Genomic DNA, 27268 nt, shown 5'->3' on the forward strand with positions numbered 1-27268 from the left:
TTAGAGCTGCATATTTTATGAATTTATTTCCAAATGTAAACTTCACTATTCCATGCATACGAGTTATGACAACATACATGATTCAACAATCTTGTTATTTTTCATTTTTGCATAGGACATTGTCACAATATATCGTCTAACATGTAAAAAATAATGCCATAGAAAGGTACAGCAGAGCAGCTAAGACCAGCACATTACATTACATGTGGTTGGAATCCCAGGTACTGTACAACTGTAATACTTGTTGAGTGTAGTGATTTTGGTTTGCTGAAAGGGGGGAAAGAAAGAAAAAACACACAAAAATAAAGACACCTGAAAGTTAACTGTGAGGTCATAGAAGAATGTACTGGCCGTAGCTGAGTCGAGAGTTATTTACACGTTACATGAGAGCCATGCCGGCCCAGAGAGGGATGGGAGGGGCGCGGCATCTCGGAGTCACGACAACAGGCAACTGATGGTGATGAACAGAGGAGAAACGCACATGAGGTATCAAGAGAGCGACATTGCACTGAGGACAAACAGGGGAGAGGCAAAAAAGCGCACACCACCTGCACTAAACTCCTTCTAAGAGGCCGCAACATCCAAACCAAGACGATAGATAAAACCACCCGTTGCAGCGCGCATAACTCTTTGAGGCTCATTTCAAGGTATGAGAATCAAAGAAGGTCCATTAGCAAGCTCAGCCTCGGCCGAACCAAATTACTGCGACATTCATATTTCCCTTCATAGCCTTTGGTTAACAACTTCACACCCAAGAATCCCTCAAACAAAGCCCTCGCTATCTAGTCTTAAAGGTAGCCCACCCCAAAAAAAAAAATTAAAAATGTTAGCGGGAAGACATGCTGTGTATGTCCTTGACTCTTGAATGTTCATTTTAATTGGCTCCACGCAAGGCCCCGAAGGGGAACTACGAGGAGCCAGTACACCTGGGAAACAATGAGGATCGTACCTTGCGCACGATTCGCAATGTGGAAAAACCTCACAGTCATTTGTCTCCCCCGCTAGAAAAAAAACAAACTCGTATAGCGCAACTCTCAATCCTTTGGAATGGTCGGGCTTCGTCTATTAGCATTAAAATATGGACACCCGCGTACTCGCTAATTTTTCACCTAAAAAAAAAAAATAATTACCTAATTCTTAAAGAATTTAGGGTTGGGTCATTAATTTTTTTGCTATTCACTTAAATAGCACAGGTCCACCGTACATCATTTAATTGTGTTACATACAGAAACCGAAAGATCACATTAAATAAGAATTAAAAAAAAAAAAAAAAAGCAAGCTACACAACCAAATGGTTTCAAAGCAGAAAATATTCCACCTAGTATATCAAATATGCACAAATCCTGTACATGACATAAAAGCAGTTAAAAAAAACTGTACAATGTGTGACACTAGCTATTTACCCTTGAACGTGGTGGATGTTATGGCACACAGTTGCATCCATCCATCCATCCATCCATCAACCCTGTACTTTGACATCAGTCCAGAATATTACAACACGTTGTCGCTTTAAATATGCTTCAGTCAATCCAATCGAATGCATTTTTTTTTTTTTACAATAGGCAGTCAACTATTAAGCAGTACAATGTGATTAGGAACCTCATAGGTTAAAGTCCTTTTTTTTTTTAAAGATAAATTTTCAATGCTGACATCATCCCGCATGTTTAAACCAGCTCATGTGGCTCATTTTGCAATTTTGAATCAAAAGCATGAGAAGGACCCTGACATGTTGTGATTTTTTTTTTTTGTACATATATAAAACAAACACAACCAGTCGTTTATTTACAGAATAAGAAGCCTGAAGCAGAAAACAAACAATCCATTGTTTATTTGTGCTATTTGTCGAGCAGAAGCTACACCGTGTGTTTGGAAAGATACCAACAACAAAAAAAGCAACATATCTTTCAAAGAGGTATGATCCTGAAAACTATACACACCACCAAAAGAAAGCAATAATACAAATTAAGAGTAAATACGGATTGGTGCTACACACATGGACAAAAAAAAAAAAAAAATCAAAAGCTGTATGGAGATGGTTTTCTAGCTTTTATCTAACATGTTTTTCCCATAATAGACCGACTGAGGGCAACACACCTGTAACGTTAGAGGACAAATGGTTAAAAATGTCAACAAGGTATTGTATTTATTTATAATTATTTTTATTATTTTTTAGATTTACCTTTTTTTTTTTAAAAAATTAAATCTGTGGAATCACAATTCCAAAGCAATGTCTTAATTTTAATTTTCTATTTATTATTTTTTGTCAGGTTTCAGGTTATTTCTTTTCTGTGACTTTTGTGATTTTTTGTCCACGTGTGTCACGCTCAGGGTCACTTATCTCAAGGAAAACAACTCGAAAGAAGAAACTGAGTCATTCCATGTGAAATGAATATACATAGAGGTCAGAGGTCAGGAAGTTTCATCTACTAACTGTCGCCCACTAGTTGAATATTCCCTGTTCGTGGGAACGTGGAGGAATTATGGAGGACAAGCCCACATGGAAGCAAATGCTCGTCACCCTGACATCAACAGCACTCTGGTGAGTGGATGGCTGTCTTTTTTTTTTTTTCTTTCTTTTTTAGCATAACATACAAATCAGCTATCAATGGACCTGAAAACGATGGAAACATTAACAAAGAAAAAAACACCACCCCCCCACCCTGAAAAGAAAAACAGTCAAAATGTACAAAATGGTGTTCAATGGCCTTTCTCTGTTGAATTATTCAAGTAGTTTTTGGTACAGTGAGAACATGGATGGAAGGATGGATGGATGGGGACATTTCCTCTTTCACATGTCATCATGTATTAAGTCCAGTTTTTTTTTTTTCTCTCTCATAGGGGCGTTTCATTTCAGCCTCAGGGAGCCCAAATTGTGACTCAGGCAGGATGTTGTGCAGAGGCAGGTGGGCCTTGAGAAGAAGCGAGGGAGGCGTTCGCTGGACACTGACCAGCAGTGAGAACAAATGATGCCACCCGTGCCGTATACGTCCCATGGAACCTGAGGTCATTGTGCAGTTTATGGTTTAAGAAAAGCATGCAAACCTGCACATAAAGGCTGCTCAGCAGCAATTAAGAAAATGGAAAACATTATTATCCTCAGTGGTTTCTCTTACTAAAAGTGACGGGAATGGATCTAAGGAGATTTGTCTCCAGGGGGATGTGGCAAGAGCTGCTGCTTTGAAAAGAAAGATGGCCGCCAGGGCGGGGGCGAGTCGGGGGAGACAAGGCCCGCCATTCATGGACGTACACCTGCCGGAGTTGTTAACATGCGCGCGGCACCGAAGGGGGGAGGGAGGGGGGGGGATGAAGCGCCATTCGCCATGGCAACGGTCTGGATGGATGCGATGGGATCAAAGCAACGCTGCATTTGCAAGGAGGATGCACGCGGACGCGATGGAAGTTGTTTTTTTAGCTCGACTTACATGTGCAACCGAGCACACAAGTCATGGCGCAACACCACGATGATATTTTCATTTTTGCTTGGAGAGGTTAGAAAGCAGCTGTTTAACAGTGTGAGCTTTGTCGAAAAGGGGACTCCCACAAATACAGGAAATAGTCCAGTTTCACTTAATTGCTCGGAAAATGATCATTTGCTACGAATAATTATTCATCAATCTTTGCACCATAAAATTATTCAAATGTTAAATTCACTCATAAAATTGATCCGGTATGAACTTAATGGCCAATGTTTCCGTACTTTTTGCTGCACTCTAAGCAATCCAAAAGTTTGGAGAAGTTGTTAAAAATGCATTTTAGGTTCATCTCGAAATTTCACACAGAAGCCAAATATTTCCGTAGCTAGTGTTGAGTCTGCCTGATCTTGATGGTACCGTTGTCCCCCCCCCCCCCCTCCCCCAAGTTGGTACATTTGCATAAGCAGGAAACGAGGGCGTCTCCTCCTCTGCTCAAGTCGTGATAAACCTCTTCTCTTGTTTTATCAGGAGGTGCCTTCTCCCATCTGAACATTGCAGACAGCTCCACCGACACCCTCGAGTTCCTTTCAAGCTTGACGGCACAGGTAGAGCCAGACGGGTGACATGACGTTGCTTGTGGGATATTTTGCAGGCCTCAAATCATCCCCGTGAATGACTTAGTCTTTGCGACCCACCCCTCCCCCAATGTGCTAGACATTACCGTCCCTTTGTGTCCATTTGTATTTAAACAGCTGCTTTGAAACGTATCTTTATAACCCAATTCTGGCTGTTTGCAGCAATAAATGTCCAGCGAGAGAATGGACGCCGCAGGAACAGGGTTAGTGTGTTTAAAAGCCGACATTTTTCCACGCCTCCGACACTCCCAATTCCCAAAAAGGTGCTATCAGAGCCGTAACAGCTATCGCCAAAATTTTGCAACCAGACGTCTCGTATTTAATTATCTGACTGCGGGATGTCGTCGACGTGTCAAAACGCACACGGGCAATATCTCCCTTCGCTGGGTTCCGTGTTAAAAGGCAAAGACGGATAAATGCCGGGGGGCTCGTGTTACAGCTCTGATGTGTCGTTTTGTCTCAAAAGAGGCTTAAAATGATGTTCGGAGGAAGTCAAGCTGGCTGGCTGACGTAAAAGAGTGCAATGGTGTGTTGAGCGTAAGGCTGAACTATATACATGGGTACATGTTTGTACGTCTACATATATACAGATATATTACATGTATAATTCTCCATATATAAAGACATACTGCGTCTGTGTGTGGACTGACTGTTTCCCTCCATTTGTTCAAGCTAACAAGGCCATCCCTGAGCAGGGCAAAAAAAAATCCAACCAGTGGTTGAACTTCCGAGTAAAGTGATGCGTATATTGTGCATTTTGTGTGAAGTATCGGAGTATTCAGAGAAACTGTCTTCTATCCTGAGGTGTGTGTGTTGTTGTTTTAGCATCTGTGCACACACACATACACACACACGACAAATGCTGGGTTGTTTTTCCTCAAACACTCGCTGGGTAGGGTTAGGGTTCGTGATTTTTGACCTAGCAGATTGGGTGAAGAACTGAAGTTGAATTAAAAGGAATGTAACATTACTGGTGGCTAGCTGGCTAACACCGACATATTGTTGTATCCTTTCATTCATAAGTATGGGTCGTTTATACCCCAATTCGGATGACAATCTCGATCCAACTTAATGGATCAAATCTTCAATTGGGTAATAATAACACAGCCATGGCTATATCCATCTTGGACTTGATGCTGCGTTTGCGGTTTCACCCAATTTGGGTTACTTTTGACCCAACAATTTACAGTGTATATGTGTGTGTGTGCGTGCGTGTGTCTATGGCCTTTCTCATCACCCGTTTGAAAAGAAAAAAAAAAACAATGAAAGACAAATAATTTGCTAAGACTCATCAGGGCATCTGTTGTCTTACTTCTAAGTCACGTGGAGTTGCCGCACACGGACAATTAGAAGAAAAGTCGAGACATATGGTCGAGAATGGAAATATTGCCATCTGGGAAAGGCATTACCTTCTTATAGGATCACACATGTCATTGCTCGACAAGAAGCAGTTCTGTACAGTATGGTACACCACAGCAAGCGCGGGATTAGCAAAGATGGGGGGCGCCGCTGACAAGTGTGCAACAACATCAGCGTTATCATGACAAGAACACGCGCACGGCCGCCGCGCTGGAGGCGGAAAGTGCAAAGTTCAGTTTAAGGCGAGCTGGCGGGACTGAGGGCGGGGCTCAGGGTGGGGCTGAGGGTGGGGCTGGAGGCGTCCGAGCGGCTGTAATCGCTGAGGGAGCCGGGACGGGCGGCGTGGCCCGCCACTCCCCCGCCGCCGCCCCCGCCGCCGCCGTGGGGCCTTTTAAGCATGCCGGGCTGGAAATCCGAGTGGCGCCGGGCGTGCTTCATCAGGTGGTCGCTTCGCATAAAGCGTTTGTCGCAAAGCGGGCAGCCGAACTTCTTTTCTCCCGTGTGGGTGCGGTAGTGGCGGGCTAGCTCGTCGGAGCGAGCGAACTTCTTACTGCAGTCGGGCCAGGTACAAGGGAACGGACGCTCTCCTGGACAAAACAGAAGCAGGGCAGTCAACTTCAAATTCTCTTCCATTGCATAGAAACGTTTCTGTGAACAAGCATTCTGTTGCCCTAATTAAAATAATAACCCCCCCCCCCCCGCCCACAGAGTTTGTCGAGCGTGGGCCACCAGACATCAATCACTGTTTGAAACAATTTCACGCAGACACACCCTGCAGAGTGAGTCCGAGCCACAAGGTAAGCAGAGCTGCAATGAATTTTGCTGGATGCACAGAATAATGTTTAGCTTGGTCATTGTGAAATATTTCATTGTTGTTTTTTTGACACTGGGCTCTCTTTTCAGATATTGCTGTAGTCATGGTAACAAAAACCACACTCGCCATTGGCCTGGCACCAAATGGAGTAGGTTCTCCAATCTTTCAATTGCATTACACGAAGCCAGTCCCTTCAAATGCGCACGTTTATTTATTCCAAGTGAACCGCCACAAAATTGACTTTGATGTGTATTTTAAAGACGATCCAAAGATTTACTCATCAAGTTTTCATCAAAACATGCCCAGTCACCACCGACAAGAAAGCTCATATTAATCAATCATTCAAAACTTTGAGAGTAAACATAACATAATGAATAAATATGATGGAAAAGTAAGCTTGCAAAACCGAGTGTTGATTTTGTTGATGAAAATTTGTCTTCGTGAAAAGAGGAATTGGAATCAATTCTGCCTCCAAAGTCGTAGGACTGTGGTCATGTGGTAGGCGGATGACGTCATCCAATTTGCACTTATGATTGTCTGTCAAAAATTTCGACATGTGATATATTCATGTTTGCACTTGTAACTAGTTGCTTCTCCTTACAGCAACCACAGTGACGCATGGCGGCAAACTTGTGGTCGAACATCTCATCAGCGTGAACCAAAACTCACAACAGCATAGCAAAGGTAGGCTGATTTCTTTTGCTTTTGTTTTTGCAACAAAAAGGTGGAGCAGCCTGACAATGTAAGAATGTTAAAGCCTTCTCTGCTACAATACCTAAAACCTGAATTTTGTTCCACGAAATCTCTTCATTTTGTAGTTTTTCCTCATGGCTGCACTGCTTCAAGTATGTTTATGTAGACATTCAATTTATTTTGTCCAATCAGATTTCAGCGTCTGTCGTCATGTCAATCTAATCTGCCCAGAGCCTTCAAAACCAGTAGTACTGTCTGACGTCAATCAAAAGTCCCGACAAAGTGAAAATAAATGTCTTCTAAATTTAACACACCACCGACAAGAATGTTGTTGACACCCCTGCCAAATTTGAACGATTACGAAAAATCAGCAGGTATATAAAATGAGTTTTGAAAACCATCAATGCCAGATTTACTTTTTAGTGTATTTTAACACTAGGACTGTTTCTTTCACCAATCAAGATTTCATATACTCAGCACACAGTAACAGTAAGCATTCTATCCTCTGATTGGTTGGTTCATTCCGATACCACAGTAACAGAAAGCATTCTGTTCTCTGATTGGTTGGTTGGTCAAAGTAAACCAAGTTCGGCTAGCAAAACACATCAATACATTGAATAATCAGAATCTGGTTCAATGTTTGTCATTTTATTAGACAAATACCGTATTGGTTCTATTATGATGACAGATTTCTTAACTATTTGAATATCATATGGCGAGAAATATTGAGGAATAGTTGGAATCTAAAAAGAGTTCTTTTAAAACGGCCGTTGAATTCTCCAGATGCATTCACAATGGGTCCACCCCACCCTTTTTCCAGCGTGTAACTATCTGCCGCTCGGCGCATGGGAAAATTACACCCTCCCCCCGTTTATCGGGCAATAAAAGTGGGCTTTGACACAAATCTACTCAAAGCCAGATGGTACCATATATCTTGTGGTTTCCTTCTATTCTATATCATGTGGAAGGAAACATTGTGTATGGAGCATGAAAGCAGCCTCGCCATGCTTTTTGCTTGACAACAAAGGGTCATATGTTCCTCTCAGTAGTTTTTTTTTTTGACGTGACCTTTATTCCCCAACGACGTGCGGTGACGAAAAAGAAGTAAACACGCTCGCGTGTTTAAAGGTGCCGTGACAAATGAGCGCGTACGAGCGGGCCCGCCAAATGCCTTCTTTGTTCTGCGGTTTCCCTCAAGGCCATAATGGAAAGAGTTGCCGCCTAGCGTCAACCTCTCCTCGTACGCGACTTGATGCCAGCGTGACTCCCGAAACGAGACGTTGGTACGCCATGTACGCCATCGCCCCCGCGATACTGCAACAAAACACGCAGACAGAGCGAGCAAGTCTAGACAGCCCCGGCCGGTCTGTGTTCCTGACGCCTCACCTCAACTGTAGCAGCAGACCCACTGGGTCCTTCCTACTTTCTCCTCCCGCCGGCTCTGTGTTAATTTACGACCGTGTTTCCATTCAAATGTTTTATCACAGCCAATGCAAAGTGCCTGAGTGTCTCTTCTGGCTAGAATTCAAAGCTGTAAATAACCTGAGCCTCCAGAAACACACTAGCGTTACTTCTATGGCCCTCATCTCATTGATGAGCATCATGATGGTCTGATTTCATACCTTATTAGCAAGAGCAACAGCCGGCGTGGCCACCTGGCAGTGCAAAAAAAAAAAAATTGTTCGTGACTACTAAAAGTGGAGCTTAAGCTCGACATGCTGCTTAAGGCTCAGTAACCAGTGTAACAGATCCAACAGAATTAATATTTAACCAGACACCAGAGAGCCAGGCTGAGATGTCCCCAAGTCCTATACAGACAGCCATGATGGGAATCATCAGGTATCCAGCGGCAACCCGCTGTGACCCTTGAAATTATTTAGAGCTCCGTCACTACTGGGGATTGATGGACACGTCGCCCCTTTGTGGCCCTGGGATAAATTTAACACCAGACTTAACCTCGAAAAAGAATGCGATGCCCCAAATCATAATGTGGGATTTTCACGAGAGGAACTTCCAGGAATACTTTATGAGATTAAGGGAACAGCTACTTTGATCCTGAGTGGAAATAAGCCAATGGTTGGTCGGGTGCAGCCATTAGTCAGCGTCTTGTCTGTAAAGAATGCGCAAGATGAATTCACTCGTTCCGATCCTCTCGGGCCCAAACGTGAGAATTTTGAAGGTGCTTTTGCATATCATCTGTTGGAAAGAGCCGACCTCCGGTTCAACTCTTCCAAAAACGGAACTGAAACTGTTTGTTTGGCATCTTCGCATGTTCTATTTCCTTAATTATTTCCTCCTTTCAAATATACGCCCTACCTTAATTAATCAACAGGTATTCATTGAGGAAGAAATTATTAAAAACAACCTTAAGCTACTCAACTTGATTTCAGGATGACGTATCGTTGACGTCCGTAGCAACAAGTCAACCGTTACAAAAATGATCTTAGATTGTGTTCCAAATAAAGGTAAAACCGTTCAAAATTTAGAGATCCATCTTTTTGATTAAACAGCAAACTTACGTAACCTTTTTTTTGCAAATTGTTATAATTGGACAATTCCCTGCTGGGTTTCAATAACTGCTGCTTGATTGCATTTCCATGTGGACTAATGCCATCAGCTTTAGGTCTGAAAAAAATCCATGATGCTACATGCCAGCTTCCCTTAGCGGCACGCTTCCCTCACTTAGAATCGCAAACGGATTGGTTGTCCCATCCTTGGCTGGTTGCCACATCCAGGGTGTGGTTGGTCTTTCTCAGAAAGTGTCCGGGTTGGGCGTAAGGGGGGGAAGAATTGCCTAACGAACACACTGACCCAGTTACCAGGAAAGAGAGTGACTGCAACTGTACCTCGTGCTCCATGCAACGTGATTATGTCACAGGTACTGCAGTTATATAAACACTCACTCTGAGGTCTCTAGGTCAGTAAGTAAACAGCTTATCTCTGACCATCCCCCCCCCCTCCCACATCCTTGGTTCATTCACGCCTAAGACCATCGGTTTCTGTAGGAAGGGTTAAACCGGCGTCACGAAAGCCGGCCCAGTCCCGGCGAGATGTAATCACTTCTTTGACGTGAGCAACCGTGCGACAGCTCGACTCGGTCACCTACTACAAACAAAACACTCCAGCGTATCAAATAGGAGCAGATAACATTCCTGCCGTGTCCTCGGGCATGAAAGGAACACATCTTGTCGGGTGAGAAAGGCTGGCTGGGGGAAAAATTGTATAACTTGAAAATATCTCAGACACAGAAAAAAAGAACAGACAAAACGAGAGACTGGTTCCGGTGGTTGGACTTGGCACACTTCTGGTTCTATGACCTCTAACCAAACCGGGGCCCGCCTCTCTGCCAGCAGACAACCACCTCATGTAAAAACTGCTAGTACGCTGACTAGTACAAACAGAAGAATCCCAAAATTGAAAAATCAGAAAAGGGATTCTTCAGTCCCTTGAGGGACAAAAACGTCTCCTGTATCCCACAAGCCTATCGTGTGAAAAGGGCGGGGTCAGGTGCGTGCCACGGAAACTCAACTCAAGCTTCTCGGGAGAGGACTCTAAAAACATGGAGATCTTTTGTCGTTATTGAGAGAGACCATTGAATGGGCTTGCCAGCCCTTGTGGGCCTTCTAGCTGTCAGGTTGTGAACAATCGCCTGGCTCCCAGCAGGAGGACTACCCCTGTAATGCATTTCAATCAGACTGGCGGGTACTAACCGTAACGCTCTTCCCTCAATCCGCCGCACTGCACGGACGATATTGACATTCAGTCTAGAGACACGCGGCCGGCGGTGAGGTTGCGTACCACCCGTCCGATTCCTGCACACACTTAGCCGTCCGTGCATTACTTCATCCCCTTAACTCTTAAGGGAGCGGCGGGCGGGGATGGCTGGCCTCCATTGACCAGCTCATCAAATTTGCCTCAATTAGTTTGAGTGGGCACTCTCTTGCAACCTTGAGTGCACGTTGAAGCAACCTGCAGTCTTCTTTATCTTTTCAATCCTAAAGGACACCAAACCAGTCGTAGTCATGGTTCTGTATGTCCGCAGGTGCCCCGTTACCCGTAAACCCGCAGGACAAACTTGTTCTGCCGACGAAGTCCGACACTAGACGAGACGCAAAACCTCGGAGGAGCCCAGAAGAAGAATAACAGAACCCCCGAGAGGCCTCAGCGCTGCTCGATAAGACGAGATACAGACGGAGATAATGCTCGTCTGCTGCGGAAAGACGTTTGTTTGACGCCCTTTTAACAGACGGCGTAGACGCTGTTGTTTATAACGTAACGGCATGATGGAGTCTAGAAATGCAAATCTTCGTTTTGACTAAATATCTTTAAAAATATCTCTCCAAGCTGGTTTTGGGCAAGACCATAACTGGCCGCCAGTCAATCACACAAAACACTTCGGGCTTTCCTGTTTGCTTCATTGATGGTCCCATTGAATTCTCCGCACCTTGTGCTGAGGGCCACGCCTCAACGTGCCAAACGAACACACTGTGATTTACCACACGTCATGCATTCGCAAGAAACGAAATACTCCCTTTAACTTCCTCTAGAACAAGTCAGAACTCACAGATAGAACCCAATGATTGCCTAACAGGGGTGCCCTCTGCCTCTGAGGTCTCATCCCTTCAAACGCTAATCAGATTAGCCACACATGCAGCCCAATACAGTAAATGACCTACATCAATGGAGGGCATTGACAGTGAATATATACCACAGCTCACCCTACCCCCACCCGAGCGAGCGAGCGAGCGAGCGACCACACTCGGCGCTCACCGCCTTTTGCCACAGCGCCGTTGCTCGCGTGCAAGAAATGTTTTGTTAGCTTTATAAACAGCGTGCAGTGTTCCACAGGTCTGAATCTTCCTGCCGCTGGTAATGAACACCAACTGGCAGGTCGTCACCGCCACAACACAACACGCTCCGGCACCTATTTTCTTATGCAGGCTGGAGGGAGGGAGGGAGGGGCCGCCGGGGTGGGAAGAACAGAGCGGCTTTTATGGGAATTATCCCGTGCCACACTACCTAAAGAATACTGACATTTGTGGCCGATTGAAAGCAGCACGGCCGTGGATGTGAATGACAGAGGTCTTTCTGTGTTAGGAGTGGCCATCATGGCCGCTTAATCGCAATTAAATCAGGTTTTATGCTTCAATATGAGCCAAGAAATATCCAGTTAGCGCTAAAATGCACATACTGTATGTAGGTTAGAATGTGAATGTCACATGTGTCCTTTACAGCGCCACATGATTAGAACAGGCACGGCAGTGGATTCCACTTTGGTGTTATTTACATCCCGGGCTTCAAGAGGATTAACTAATACCTTGTTTCCACTGGACACGTAACATCCAGCTGCACGGATGTCAAGCAAACATTGGATTCGGTTTGTTTAAGTTGATGGAATGACCACAAGGCTCAATGGTGTGTTAGTGGTTGTTGTTTTTTTTAAATGCCACTCAAAAGTGAAGTTGAATACAATTCACATAAGGCACGTTTCATATGGATGAAGGTTAGAGCCATAGGCTTTATTGGAAATCAAACACGGTGGCCAAGAGGTAAAGTTGGGAGGTTGTCATCGGATTCGACCATTTGGGATGGAGAACAGGAGATGCCAATATATACCGAAAAGAGGTTCCAGGCAAGAAAACTGAAGCCGTATGTACTAAATGCTCATTTGTGGCCACAAAATAGTACTGTAATCTGTAGGTTGGAATGAGTTACTGTATAACATAATCACAAAATCCAGCTCTGGATTTACAGGTCATAGTCCAACAGTTGTGAGCTCAACTGAAGTCTACAACTGGTTGGAAACGTGACTTGACTATTGCAATGCAACTTTTTTTCTAAAAGCGGAGATGCATGCTAAGTAAGTAAGAATCAAACATATAAAATCAAAAACAAATTATGGAGATTAAACACATTAAATGCAATAAAACACCACAACAATGTCAAGTGGCGAGTATCATGCTGAGTCGAGTTTGAGTGACCCTAGAGGAGTTTTACCTAACAAAGGTCATTTAAAAGGAAGAAGAAGACCAGCAAGAGAAAAAGCTCAATGCCTACTGAGGCTCAACTAAGTCCTAAGAGAGATAAGGTGAGACCATTTCAAGATACATAGAATCTTGAAATGACCTCTAAAATGTGTGGGAGCCAACATTCCAAGTTAAAACCCAAATTTGAGACTGCTTAGTAAGAAATCGATCTGTCATTCGCAGTGAAAGGAAATACGACGCTTTGCTAAGATACAACCCAGGAGCAGCAAATACAATGAAAGGGGCCTCAAACTTGAACCTTGCGGAACACCATACCACAGACGGGCAGAGCAACACTGACGGGTGAGTAAACTTGAAGTCATTGTGAGAATGTTTCAGGCCAATGTAGTAGACAAAATGACGATGATGGGATATTTTTAGCAGCAGTGGAGATTTTGTCACATGCAAAAAAAAACTATGCAGGCCGCATTCCTTAAAGCCTCATGTTTGCAGGAAACGGGAAACTGCTGATTTTCTCCCGACAACACTAAGCAGAAATATCGGTCAGCTGAGAACGGCCGCTGGAAATCCTGCCATGTGGCGGGTAGACACACTGACCTCTTGTGCCCGTGTAACATTTTGATTTAGGATGAGACCCAGACTCAAGCAAGTGTGGGAAAACCCCATCTCCACCCGGGCTACCTCATCCCCGCCACGTGGGAATACTGTGCCCTCTTTGTCGCGACACAAGCAAAAATATCAAACCGCTGGAAGAGCTGCAGAACAAATCATGGCTTTCTCTCGCTCCTTTTTCCTGTGTGGAAATTGTGATAATTAAAAATGGCCCTTACTAATCGCAGCTTCGCACGTGTGCAAAAATAGAGGGAGAGCATGAATAAGGGCAATGGATGTGTTCTGCTAGCACCAGGTGCTGCCACTTATTTTGTCTGTATCAGAGGAGACCACAAAAGAGGCCCCAGACAAAACCTCAATCCAGCTGTAAAATATGCCATTAGGCGCTTTGTCTTGAAGATTTATTGACCCGATTCCACCTCAGTGATGCCAAAAATTTTGAAGAGGTCCTATATACTGTCAAGACGGGCCTTTTGTGAAGAGGTCCTATATACTTAGCAGGGGGGGGGGGGGGGGGGCACAGAAGGCCCTGGTCTGTTGTTTTATGAAGACCTGATTTGTAATGAGTTTGTCAGGAGGGGGTGGGTCATGTCATTTCTCTTTTTGGAATACAGCCAACTGCGTGACATAACCAGAGTACAGTAATGAGACATACTTTCAGTACACCGTGTACTCGCTAACCAAAAGACACGACAAGAAGCTCACGGGTAAGCCGCTCTTTGTCATTTGGAATCGTAATGGCTCAGATCATAACTCAAAGGTGAGATTGTTTTACAAGATGATATTAACGATGAGATTACGTTTCCAGGATCCCCCGCCTCCAGTGCTGTCTGGTAACCTTGGACTCCTCCCATCACAACCAGTTGCTGCTTTCAAACTAAATGCACTTAAAATCATTGTGCCAGCCAAAAAAAAAACTAAAAATGACATTTTAATTAAAAAAAAAAAAAGAATAATTTTTAGCATACACGGCCTTTCCAAAAGTGTAACAAAAACACTGGTGAATCTTGCTCCTTGAAAATATATTGGTTCATTTATTTAATGCTACTTTTTCAACACGAGTCAAAGTACACGAGCACACGAGTCGTGCGGATGGAGTTTGAGCTCTTCTCCCGTTGCCAACTCGCATAAACAAAGACCGCAATGACGGCATTTACACAAGTAGGAACGTCTGGTACTTGGCTCTCTTTGTTGGGAGCCTATAAAAGTGTTCCCCCCACTCTGCAATTACAAGCTGGAGCTGCCCATCGGCGCTCTCTTCGCTCGACTAGTCGGATCTGGAGGGAAGCACAGCAAAGCACAGCCGGAGTCTGGCTGTGTGAAAAGCACTGCAAGGTTGGCTGAGGCAGCTCAGCTGAACTCAGATGACCCACATTCTGTGGCCGTCCAATGGATGGAGCGCAAAGGCTTGTTATTCTCACAGATGATGAGACGCGCGCCAATTGCAAGTTACGGGAGTGTATCCAAACACAACGTTTGCTTGAAGGAAGAAGAAGCTGAGATATATTCATGTGGTCAAACAGTTTCAGCACCATTGCCACACCAAAATCCTGCCGCAAGTGACGATCCAGCATTTTTTTTTCCCTGACAGAATCAGAATCCAGCAAAGTGTGACATTGCCGTGTTGCTTTCACGTTGCCGTGGCATCCCGTGATCCAATGCATGAAAGGAGACATCTGGTGTGATGTTAAATCAAGACAGCCACACTTTAAACACAACAAGGCGGGAAATGTGAGTCTCACTTTTTCCTTTTTTGTTTTTCTCCACGTGTCCATGTTCTGGATGTACGGCACTGACCCTAAATTTTTTTTCTTTTACTTTTAGCATTAGCCATAAAGCAAGACAAAGACTGTCTGTATATTAGCACAAAGAACTCTTCGCAGAGGATAAAGAATATATGCCAGTAAGTTTTGTGATATTGTCTGTTTATATATTTTGTGTTTGGATATCACAAGGCCACCACAACTATGGCGTTTTTATTTTAGCATTAAGTTGTTGACTTGTTTCAAGTACACAAGGTTTAATTCCCTTTGTTTGACAATCAATTTGGATAGCTTGAAGCCACTAGCACAATGTGCCATAATGTGGAGCCATTTGAGGTGAGTTTAAAGCAGTAGGCAACATGGCAGTGCATAACAAGCATGACAACATTCCTATAGGAAATATCTGGGTCACACGTTTCCTAAAATCATGTTGATCGCTTCCAAGCAATATAAGTGATCACCCATTATGCCATTCTTCAACAATGAATGGGATCTCAAAGCAAGGCCATTTCATCTTGATTGAAATGAGCCTTTCCTTTCAACACAATCACCTTTGTGAGACTCTTGTGTGTCATATGTGCTGCAGAGGGGCTGGCTGCATGTGCAAAGGAAAAAGGGAAGGGAAGGGAAGGGCTTGGAGAAGCTGCAGAGAGGAGAGGAGAGGAGGCGAGGCTCCTCCGTCTGCTCTGGTCTGGGCTCAGCTAGTAGAGTCTGTTGCTGGCCAGATCAGCTGGCAGCCTGTCTAGCGGGGGTGTGGCACATCACAACAAAGAGCTTTGGGCAGACACAGTTCTTATCAACCCCCTCAATTTTGACCCGCATCTCCATCCATTTGACCAGCCCTCCCCTCCTTGCTGTGGCTTATCCACAGGAATGCAAAGCAAACCTATGGAGTTGCTTCGAGAAGGTCACGGGTTGTATGTGGGGAACTTTTAGCACGCTTCCGTCATCGTTTAGCCCGGAGACGTAATTGAAGTTGTTGTCGTCATTGTTGAGAGAGTAAGAAGAAGAAAACAAGGGCCGGAAGTCTGCATTGTGTGTGCATTGGCGCTGCAGCTCGCTTTAGCGAAGGGGAGGGAGGGAGGGAGGTTGGCGAGTGGAGGAGAGCTGCGAGACGCGAGTGGGAGTGGCACTATTTTCGGCTCCCACCCTCCGCGCAAACGAGAAAGGAAAGTTCACCCAAGTTGAAGGGAACAATGCGAGCAAGCCAAAGGCGGGCGGGCGGGCGTACACACAATGACAAGCAGGTGAAATGAAATGAAATGCGCAATGCGTTGCATGCAAGCACGTTTGCACGCAAGTCCAACGAGCGAGCGAGCGAGCACACGTGCAACTGACCTGTGTGCGTCCTCAAGTGCGCCTTGAGGTGCGACGATTTGCCATAAACTTTTTCACACCCCGAATAGTGGCATTTGTGCTTTTTCTGCGGGGACTCGGGCTCGTTGCGACCTCTCGATCTCTTGCCCCTTTGTTTGAGCGACGGATCCGAGATGGTGATGGTAGGTGTGGCACAGTTTGCATCCTCCGTCAGGCCGCCCTGGCTCTCCTCCTTGCTCTTCGCCTGCTCGCCGAGCACGCCGTTGGGAGTCTGCTGGTTAAAATCCGCCAGGATCCTGGCCACCACGTATAGGGACGAGTTGTCCTTCACCACGGGTTCTTTGGCGTCCTCCGGGTTCCTCGTTGGGGAGGGCGACGGGCTGTCCGGCTTCATCTCCCGGTTGTGGACGACCGCACGGCTGGACATCGAGACAAGGCACTCCGCTGCGAAGTGATCCATGACGTCTTTCAAACAACCCCCCCACTATGACATCCAAAAAAGAAAACGATGGCGTGGGCTTCGTGGGGGAGAAAAGAACTTGTTCCGTGGTTCCCTTTGTGTGGCGGATAGAAGGAGGTGGATCTCATCAGAGAGACTTTACGCTCTTCATACCCGGCTTTCCGAGTCTCGTCAGCAATAACATCCTGCGTGACGATCGCAAGCGCGCGCGCACAAGTCTTCACCCCCCCTCCCCGAGTGAAGGAGATGAAAAGAAAAAGGAGCAAGTCTTTGTTCAGTGCGGCAACTCTTGAAAGTTGGACGCGTCAACTCGTCCCATGGTTGCTTCAGACGCTCTCCAGCACATAGTGAGAGTGTCTCGGAGCGCCTGTCCCTGCAGCCTGTATCCATGCTGGGGGCGTGTCCTGCACCGGCACCGCGCTGCTGCATCGTCACCGCGCCAAGCTCTCATTGGGTGCAGCGTGGCCCCAAAAGACTCCGACACGCAGACACTTTCAAAGTCTCGCCACAGGTTGCCACTGCTGCCTTCGGATGCGCACAGCCTGAAAGGCACGTTTGGGAGCTTGACAAATTGACAAATGGGATTAGCGCGGCTGTCTGCAAAGCACTTTTGGGGCTCCGACCTTACTCTGCTTCCTCTCGAACTATGTGAGGTTCGTTGAAGACTCATTAGTTAATAGCCTCGTCTCGCGAGAATTTTAGTGGAGTGTGCGATTGCCTGCAGGGCGACCAATTGAAGGTGTTCATTGCTTCTCTCCTCTCTAAAAGTCATCTTAGGCCAATTTAAAATGTCTAAATTGTCCAGAGATGCAAAGATGAGAGGAAAGGTTCTGTCTTGACCCACTGCTCTGTTTTCTGTTATAAAAGATTGAGCTTTTAACGACAATCACAAATTCAAACCAACAAATAAAGAGGACATCAACTCCCAAATTTTCTTTGCTCTAATATGTTCTCTGCAGCCCAATTAGTCAAAACACAATGTTTTGTTTGTGGAATATGACATAAATAGGTCAAATCCACCTGTTTGTAGTCATTTCAGAAGGCGGCCATTTTGCAGTCAACTGAAAATGACATCATAGTTGCCAAGTCCCAGCTCACAACCAATCACGGCTCACTTTTCTGAAGCTGAGCCGTGATTGGCTGTGATGACGATGCTTAGGAAAAGTGCAGTTAGATGTGATGTTTTTTTTCTTCTTCTTCTTCTTCTTCACTGCAGCGGACCTCCACAAACCTTTCTCTGAGAAACTCTGGGGTCTCTGCCAGTTGACATGCAGCCAGACAAGCACAGGCAAAGTCTTCTTCAGATCATCCTCAGGGAGCACACAAGTGGCACACTGTGGGGAGGGGGGGGGGGACGTGAGAGCTGTGAGATCTTCATTGTCATCATTGGACCTTTTTTTTTTTTATCTTGCACAGCTCACTTTATAGGCTTATGTGTCGTTTTTGGTCAGGCCACCGGATGTGGAAATTGGATACCACCTGACAGGAAAGCAAATTAGTCATGCGAAGGACACATGAACGACAGACTTATCAAACATGTTCAGGATGTCTCAATGGAGTGACCTTAGATGAATGTTCTTTTCATGCTTATTTGGTCCGAAAAAGAAGATTGAGGCTTTTGGAATAGGAGCAGAAGTACGTATTAGAGCGGCTTCTCTGTTGCAGCTGATGCACTCCTGTGAGAATGAATGCACACTTTCAGTACGGTGCACAAAAGCAGCGCTCTAGAATGTTCTCAGTGTTCAGCCCGAGCAAGGCGACGTGCCATTCAGAGGGCCATCTGGATGTATTATTTTACATATTCTTTGCTCGCCAAAAAAACATGACGTTCTCGCGTTTCATGTGCGACTTCTTCTCGAGGAGAGGGTCTATTTCCTCTTTCTCAGGGCGTTGTGTGAGATTGTGTCGAAATATGCGAGTGTTAATCAACTCCTGGGCATACGGCTACCAAAAGAGTAAGGAAATCAGCTGCAGCTTAGAAAACCACAGAGAAGAAGTTGGTTTTTTTTTTATGATTGCAAATCCTGAAGTGGATGTTTTTTTTCTTAAACTCCGGCAACGTGATGGCTCCGGGGACCTTTTGTACTCTGAGATAGCTGTGTAGTGTCTAGCATTGACATCCAGTTCCAGGGCAGATTGGCCATTTCACATTGTTTGTAGTAGGAGAGAAAAGCACAGCCTGACCACTTTGACAGTCTATCTGGCTGTCATGCCAAGGTCGGAGTGGCAAGGGAAATAAAATGAAAAGCATGAAAAGTCACAAGGAGATTTAATTTGTTATAGCTGTATTCTTCTTTTTGGCAGGTGGTCAGTGCTGTAACCTCTGGCTTATTTCCAGGGATTGATTTTCATGTCTGGGTACAAAATTCAGAAAAACACCAGTACTGTCGAGGTCAGGGATAGAAAACTTAAATCGCGTCGGGAAGGCAATTATGAACAATTCGTAAACGCAGTTAGTGTTAGCACAAAACCTTCAGGCTTCTACTAGAAAGCAAAATATCAGGAAAATTCTACGAAAAAAATCTTAATTTGATCAGAGGCACTTTAAAGAAGGGCAGGTGTGCACTGACAGGGGTGTGTAGACTTTTTATGTAAGTAAAACCGACAAATACTAGCTTTTCAGAAACAAGCTTCCAATAGCATTAGCAACTTTGTACTTCAAGGGTATCAAACTAGCGACAAAATAACATGATTAAGGCTCTCATCATTTCCATTCAACAAATGTTAGCATTAATCTGTAAACACGCTACTGTTTTAGCTAGGCTTCTTCAAAACCATCTTTAAGAACACCACAAAAAAAAACAGCTAACGGCTCACTCCAGTGTACAGTGACCTTATTTAAATTGAGATATTTTCTTCCTCTATTCATTAACTAACTGCTTTTCGTGATCTCTAAATCATTGACTGACCTTCTGTTTGCATTTTGTTTTATCTGAAGTTGCACTGTCCCAAATAGCAGAGCTAATATAGACGTAACGGGCTGTTTTCACCCAGCGTGCTATTATCAGGCAAGACAGTTTTTTTTTTTTTTCCCATGTAAGAGGAAAGCTGACACAGCAAAAAGAAACGCATGCTAAAGAAGTTACAGACAGAATGAAACTATAATCTCGGAACTTATTTGTCCCATTGTCTCTCTTATGTTTTTGTTCAGCAAAGCTTACTCATCCTGAATGACACACCATCAACGGTTCTTCTGACTAATGATGACAAATCAGGCTGCTATTTCACCTGTGTAGAAAAGAAAAGAGGATTAGTCAGAAGATAAATTTAAATGTTACGTTGAATTTGGAGTTTTGATCTATCGCTGGGCGACAGGTGACAACATATCGATAGTGAGAAACAAACTGTGGGCGGAGGTGTTTCAGTTCAGCGGGTCGGTCGTGTGAGGAGCTTCAGTGAGTCACAAACTCCATGTTATTGCCACAAAGCCTGCAGTCTAGCAAGATCTACTGGTTACAAAAGCCCCGAAATGATTTAGCACTTATCAGCAACTCTGCTCACATAACTTGCCTGGCAAACAAAGATAATTGACTGAGACAACAACAAAAGTCAAACCACAAGTACACACGAGGCACAATACATAAGTTGGCGACAAACAGACATTTTGACGAATGAATATTTAAGCCCCGGTATTGTACTTCATATAGATATCATTGTACTTCATTTATCGGCCATAAAAAAATAGAGATGAGGGTTTATCACTCCAAAATGTTCAGGCGTACATGCAGCACACATTGCCGTCAGTGGTAGTCAAAGGGCGGAGGCTAAAAGAAGGTCACTGCATCAGTTGGCACGCTGGTGGGAGGCGTCCATCTAAGATGGAGTTCACTGTGGTCGTCATCCTCCTTCTGCCGCGCCTCCAGGCTGTCCACGTTCAACCACACAACAGAGGCAGCCTTTTTCACCCCTATGTTAATCCTGCCCGCCTCCCCCGCCATAATGCCGGCACGCCACCACAAAGAACAAAGTGCCGGCCGGCCGGCCGGCCCCCCCTCGCTGAGGGAATGTTGCATAAACGGATTGCAAAGCGGCCAGATGAGCGCTCTGTCGCTCGCTGCCACTCTCGTACGCACAAAGTTATGTCGGTGAACCCGAGCCGCCGTCCACGTCACTCCGCTGACCCGAGGATGACGCCCAACCTCGAGCGTGTGCGGTCCTTATTGTTCCCTCTCATGGCGGTATGTTGGCTTTGTCCACGCAACACAATACAGCTCAAAAGAGCAAAGTGAAGCGGACACATTTTTGTTTTTGCGCCCATTTACTGGTCAGCGGTGACCCTATTCACCATGCATTGATCAGTGCACTGGCCGGGGAGGGAGGGAGGGAGGGAGGGAGGGATGAGCCTCGCAGGCACTGGTGAGGGGGGGGCCGCTATTCAGATGCTTGCATGAACACGTTATGCTGATGCCATCGGCGTTTGGGGCATCCTTTCAGCAGAGGCACTTAACATCGAGCATCCATTTTTGACTACTTAGGAGACTTGACAGAGCACGGTGTCGCCTATTGGCACTCGACTAAGCTAATATTTAACCACGTCTTCAACATAGCCAAGTGGAAATGACGTCACGTTGTGTCATGATGTTCATGTGGCTCTGTTCATTCAGGGGTGTAAATTGGATCTTCTGAATGTTTCAGAAACCGGAGTTCTAACCATAACCCAATATTGACCGCATGCAAATGTAGTCAGTGACCCCATATGAATGTATAATACTTCAAATTAATTACATTTAGACAAAACATTAATAGGAAACTAGCTTTTACAATCACAATCCAGGATAAAAAATAATATCCAACTAATATTCATCCATTTTAAATTCTTAAGGTGAATAAAATTGAAGGCAATTTTAGTTCGAAACACAAAGTTGTGGCAGATGATTTGCCTTTGCGGGCCACACAAAATGATGTGGTGGTGCTTATCAGGCCCCCGGGCCTTGAGTTTGAAACCAGAATTGGCTGCTGTTATTTCCTGTCAATGTTCCAACAAACAAACTTGCTTTGTTGTGTGTGTCAATGAACATTCTTGCCACAAAAACACGAACAATTCATCATATTTTAAACTTGTTCTAACTTTGTTTTGAGACCCAAGAAAAAGACATTGTGTAGCTTTTCCCTTTTTTGCATCCTGTGGCTGTAATAATGTGTTTTCCTAGCTGACAAGACTATTTACTAAGCAGTTCGAGCTAACTCCAAAAGTAAACCAAGTCTTTTGCAATTAGAAAAGGTTCCATGAAGTGAGCGAGCATACGTCACCACGTGTGTTTACGCAGCCTTGAGTCAGGGTGCTCCCAAAGTCACTGGGTTCGCGAGTGGGCGTGGCTACCCACAGCACTCGTGCTCAAGGCGGAAGTATTTGCAGGAGAAGTCAACAGGACCGAAATCAGCAATATAAAAAAAAAAAAAAAAAAGGGTGTAAGTATTTGGGCGGAGGGCATCTGACGCGTCGTAGTCTGGTGGTGTTGGGTATCGTAACGCGGTTTTTATCCTCGAATGACCTCGCAGTGATGAGGCGAGAACATCCCGTTCGTGAGTTATTAATAGCTCGCTTTGCGTCACCCAACTGCCGCGCTGCTAGACACGCAACGGAGCCGTAACAGTGCCAGCCCCCCCCCCCCCCACCAAAAAAAAAAAAAAAAAAAAAACACTTATAAAACAGCGAGTCGACGTCCTTCAGCTGCCAGTGTCTCACAGCCACTTGTGAGGGACAAAACGTTACAAGATCCTTTTCCTATAAAAGTTGAGGAAATGAGGGAGGGAGGACAAGTTGATTGGCACGACAAACTTGCCTGTAGGTGGGCTGCTATAAATCACCTGCAAAAACAAAATCAAAACATTCCCTTGCAATGGATTTGGTGTAAATATTTACAAACAGTCTTGCTGCTTCTTCTGTGGCAGGTCCACCCAGGCGCAAGAAGAAGAAGAAGGGTGGTGCCTGTGTTGTGATTCAGTAATCCCTTCCATGCACAGCTTCACCACACCTGCAGCTCCAAGTCCAAAGGCCACACTCGGATGACGCATGGGGATGTTACTCGTCAGCCAAAAGAAACGTTCAGCGGGATCGCCGACACGTCCATTTCATGAGGTGTTTCGATGGCAAACCATTCCATGACATGACCTAACATATGAGTTGGTCATTCGAAAGAGGAACCGAGTCCAATTTCGGGATCACCCTCAGCAGTTTCCCAGCCAAAGTCGACTTCCTGTATATGCACGGCAATTCTTAGAATTGACACAGATTTAGGGGATTTAGATTTTGGAGGAGATGTAGCTTGTATTGAGGCTTTAAGCTCTTCGCCAGCATTCAAACCTGTAGATGATATTTCTGGATTTGATTGATGCTAGCTTACGTTAGCTAACTTGCTGTATTTGCATCAGCCCGATGATTATCTTTCTGCCATTTGCTCGCTCTTCAAACGCCATCTGTGTTAGGGATCATCCTAGTTTGTAGTAATTAGCATTGCAAGCAAGATAATGACAATGCTGCTGTGTTCAGCAGGATTAGACAGGTGCTTGTCGACTTGCTTTGACTCGGGCTTTACGGCCCGCGACGCCGCCGGCAATCAGCCAAGGGGGAGATTGTAGAGACGACGACCTGAGCTTCTGCTCTGCCTTGTGAAGGACTTTTGTGTTAAACTGGATTATGTGGAAATGTGAGCTGGCTGATTTAAAAATATTTCCATTATGTTGTCAAATCGTCTTCAACGCGGCTCCTTGGAGATAAGCTATAATAAGAAGACATGCCGGAAACGAAGCTTGGTCTAAATTGAAACGCCAAAACGGCAAATTCACGGTGGTGCGCTGCACGATAAGACCACGATGACGTCATCGGGTTGAATCGCCTTTATTTCGATTGAGTGCCACGTTGTCAAATTAAATTGATCAAAAGTCATGAAGTCAGCTTCTTGGCTTCTCTGAAATCAAAACTGGTCAAACGAGTTGGTTGAAGAACAAAATGTGTGTTGACAGTCATAAGGAGCGTGTGTCTTATCTAATTGAACAACTCGGCATGCAGTTGGGGTGTGACAATCAAACTTGTGAAGCGTCGAGTTTGAAATTTGCGGTTGATGTTAAGTGTTCCCTGAGGCTGATAAGCAGTAACTCACGTCAGGAAGTCGTCTCAAAGGTCACGCCGGTGCTTCGATTGAATTTGAAGCCAATCTGACAACATTTCTTTCAACAACTGATTTGTCGCTTGAATCTTGTTTGGATGTTGTCGATGAGAAGCAGCTGGAGCTTGTCGAGCCTTTGCATGTCAGATAATACTAATGAGCCTTTCTTGGAAACATCACTGGATTATTTTGGAGCCACTCTAGCAGAAAAATGGTTGAGTTCAGAACAATAATCTGGCACACGGCAGTTTGGTATTATACTGATTCTTTTTTTTTTCTCCCTCACAAGATTTGAGCAGTCAAGATGTGGCTCCCATAATGTGCTCCAGCAGTGCTTGACTCGGAGTTCAAGTCTTCCTTTGATCAAGTCGCCATCCCTATAAATGTCCGTCCGTCTCTGGTGTACGAGTCCCGCATCTGTTTTTGTGGCCTTGTTGGATGAGGAGCTGCAAGTGGAAGTTTACGCAGCTGAGTGCACGGCTCCCCCCCCCCAAGTCAGAAGATCTCGCTCACCGCTCCCTGGGAACGGCTTATGGGCTTTCCGTTTCGACAGAACAAGACTCTGCAATCACAAACAAGACTTTTAGGCAGCCGGTGGTTTTATAACACCTTCTGCCGGACATATGGATTCCCTATTGACCTTTACGTGGCCCCCGCGGGTCAACATTGGAAGGGCCCCTATATCAGCGTGTGTTCTCAGAAGAGTAGGATAGAAATGTGCAGCCAGATGGAACTTCATGGAATTCACCATTTGGGTGGGTGTTGCAGGAGCCCTTCTGAACGGCGGCGTCCAATCAAGCCATCCGCAGGCTGTGTACAGCAGCCTGCTCTGATCTCCAGGAAGTCGTTAGCCACCAGTCGGCTCGGCTCGGCCACGCCTCGTTTCTGTCTACTTCCCTAAAAGTCGTTTGTGCTGACAGAGCGACCGCTCCTACGAGAGTACCCAGTACTCGTTTTCAACAGCACCCCTCCCCCCCACCTTACCCCTGACCCTGTTCTGGCCATCACTGAGCCCCAGACATCAAATTGTGGCTTCCTTCAACATGCACGCAAGCAGCTTTTAGTCTTCTTGACCTAGATTACTCGTTTATAATACATGCAGTGCTCTCTACGAAGTCAAGGGAACATGTCTTAACATGACTTACTCTGAGCAAAACCACAATTCCTTGGCCTCAAAGTCCAGCCATGTGTTTAGTCTGTTGTGAAAAAATGAGACGTCAGCAGCCATCAAATGTTTTTTTCTTTATCTCTCTCTTTTCATAGCCGTAATAGCGCTTTTAACTTATCTGTGTACGCTTTGTACCTGCTGTTTGCTTTCACTCGCCGCACTGAGGGACTAAACACACCCAAGTGTGTCTCAGGTGTGTATTTGTGTGTAGTCTGTTTGCTAAGCAACCGGCGTGTTGTCGAGATGAGCAAAGCCCAAAACACGTATTGTGTTGTCCGTGCAGGTCAGTGCAGATTTTCACGAGCAGCTTCGTTTGGTATGTTTTTGTTGTTTTAAAGTCCAACTGTTCATTTAAAAGCAGCAGGTGGTAAAAAAACATCCCCAAATTGCTTCTCCTTCCAAAAGGGTTCACATCCAAATTGTTTGTGTCAGTGTGTGATTTCTTGGTGGTTTTGGCTGTTCTCGTGGACAAAACACAACATTAGCTAAATTATATTCATCACAGAGGAGGAAAAGGATCATCAAACTTCCTCTGTGACCTCGTGGTTAGAACAAAGGGGCTGTGTGAGTGTTGAGAGCGCCATCGTGTGGTCACAGTTCAGTTTATTGACCTTTCAGATCATTGAGATGTTTTATTGAGGGGGAAAAAAAACTTCAATTGGGGTATTGTTATTAAATAATGCTAATGATAAATTCATGAAAGGGTGAATGTTGTCCGTCTCGTTTTATTCATCATAAATAATCTCTTCCAAATTCAAAGCCACTAACGGACATCAAAGCTCTTTAATGTTTGCTTACGCAGGGGGATTGAGGTATTATCTTCTAGCCATTGTGAAAGAGAGAGAGAGAGAGAGCCCGGCCGGTCGGGCGGCCACATGGCTGTGTTGAAGTACTTTTTGTTGTTTAATTGAAAATGAAGTTGTTCTCTCTCTCTGATTGGGATACGACCACTGGAGGAATGTGGGTGACACTCTTCTTTTTCCAAATCAGGTAATATTTTTAACTGCGTGTGTGATGTAGAATGTTGTGCGTGATCTTTTTTTGACTCATTTAAATCCTGTAAATGTTATATTTGCGTGACATACGAAATACTTCCACTGCAGAGTGAGTTTGGTTTTTTCAAAGCAGAACTGATTAAATTTGTGTTTATTCAACTTGGAACAGTGAGTATGAATTAAATAGAATATTTTTTTAATGTTGAAACACATGGCTAGCAAGGTTGGTAGTACACAAAACATGAGCCATTAAATTTAGAAGAGAAATTGCTGCAGTTTCAGCTAGTATCCAATAGAGGGGGGTGTTGGATAAAGTAGGCATGGTAGGCAAGTAGGATTGGGTTGCAAAATGAATAAATTCCAGTTTCATGTCAAACTCGCAAGTGTTCTCCATTTTAGAGACCGAGGAAGCCAATGTCTTTCAATTGTAATTTGAAAGTCGTGGCTGTCTTTATTAGCAAAAACAAAAAGACATAGTACATGACGTCATTAGATCAGCATTAGGTACAGTAAATACGCTACGTGAGAGAAGCAAAATTAATGGTGGATATGCTTGAAAGTTAAACTAATTACATGGAACTCCTCGGTTGTGCGCATCATGACCACTAGGGGGCGGTATAATACAGATAATCGACTTTTTTTTTTTAACATCAGTAAAACAGTTTTCATAAGTTTACATATCCTGACAGAATTTCTAGACTTTTTTGAATATCACAACCATTCAACAAAACAGTAATAAAAAAATAATGAGATGATCCACATCCAGTCATCGGTTTTGTTTGACCAACTGCTGCTTCTTGTATAGTCTTTACCTTTGTGACATAATCAGAGACTGAATGTTTCCATAAAGATGACAAAGAACAATTACGGTCAATGTGTCCTTGCTGCTGTTTCCATTTTGAAGACTCTCGTCCTCCGACTTTTCGCGCCGGGACAACCTTTGCTC

General features: G+C 44.7%; 3 protein-coding genes and 1 long non-coding RNA gene across 15 annotated transcripts in view; 2 read left to right on the top strand and 2 right to left on the bottom strand.

The window, feature by feature from the left end:
- otud7a (OTU deubiquitinase 7A) overlaps positions 1 to 15420 on the top strand; it is a 38283-nt gene extending 22863 nt beyond the window's left edge. Inside the window, exons 15-24 of one of the 6 annotated variants that reach the window (XR_015858850.1) lie at positions 2075 to 2134; positions 2445 to 2539; positions 2839 to 3003; positions 3942 to 4018; positions 6116 to 6204; positions 6311 to 6369; positions 6825 to 6905; positions 13124 to 13243; positions 15105 to 15244; positions 15338 to 15420. The gene's annotated coding sequence lies outside the window, so the exon portion shown is untranslated. Of the gene's footprint in view, positions 1 to 2074; positions 2135 to 2444; positions 2540 to 2838; positions 3004 to 3941; positions 4019 to 6115; positions 6205 to 6310; positions 6370 to 6824; positions 6906 to 13123; positions 13740 to 15104; positions 15245 to 15337 lie in introns of those variants that run through there. The other 5 variants (XR_015858855.1, XR_015858854.1, XR_015858851.1 and 2 more) reach the window with 5 other exon arrangements.
- Positions 1 to 17436, bottom strand: klf13 (Kruppel like factor 13). Its single transcript, XM_088377602.1, has 2 exons — positions 16615 to 17436; positions 1 to 5994 (listed from the first exon to the last, which is right to left on the bottom strand). The coding sequence occupies exons 1-2, from the start codon at positions 17051 to 17053 to the stop codon at positions 5645 to 5647; spliced, it is 789 nt and encodes a 262-aa protein (XP_088233728.1). The 5' UTR covers positions 17054 to 17436; the 3' UTR covers positions 1 to 5644.
- Positions 15192 to 27268, top strand: part of trpm1b (transient receptor potential cation channel, subfamily M, member 1b) — a 26827-nt gene continuing 14750 nt past the window's right edge. For 4 of the 7 annotated variants that reach the window (XM_088377572.1, XM_088377571.1, XM_088377576.1 and 1 more), the window contains exons 1-4: positions 15192 to 15244; positions 15338 to 15416; positions 22946 to 23132; positions 24449 to 26317. The gene's annotated coding sequence lies outside the window, so the exon portion shown is untranslated. Of the gene's footprint in view, positions 15245 to 15337; positions 15417 to 22678; positions 22843 to 22945; positions 23133 to 24448; positions 26318 to 27268 lie in introns of those variants that run through there. The other 3 variants (XM_088377573.1, XM_088377575.1, XM_088377574.1) reach the window with 3 other exon arrangements.
- LOC148397045 (uncharacterized) lies at positions 17995 to 25111 on the bottom strand. The gene is made up of 3 exons (XR_015858856.1): positions 24800 to 25111; positions 18475 to 24721; positions 17995 to 18387 (listed from the first exon to the last, which is right to left on the bottom strand). It is a non-coding gene; the product is annotated as an uncharacterized LOC148397045 (long non-coding RNA).

This window comes from Syngnathus floridae, chromosome 6 (genome assembly GCF_059516105.1).
Source record: "Syngnathus floridae isolate MCC-2025c chromosome 6, RoL_Sflo_1.0, whole genome shotgun sequence".
Taxonomy (NCBI): domain Eukaryota; kingdom Metazoa; phylum Chordata; class Actinopteri; order Syngnathiformes; family Syngnathidae; genus Syngnathus; species Syngnathus floridae.

Excerpts from the sequence above, each read along its gene's own strand:
- klf13 (XM_088377602.1), bottom strand. The coding sequence starts at position 17,053 with ATGGATCACTTCGCAGCGGAGTGCCTTGTCTCGATGTCCAGCCGTGCG. Across the intron at positions 5,995-16,614 it reads GCACTTGAGGACGCACACAG|GAGAGCGTCCGTTCCCTTGT; the intron begins GTCAGTTGCACG and ends TGTTTTGTCCAG.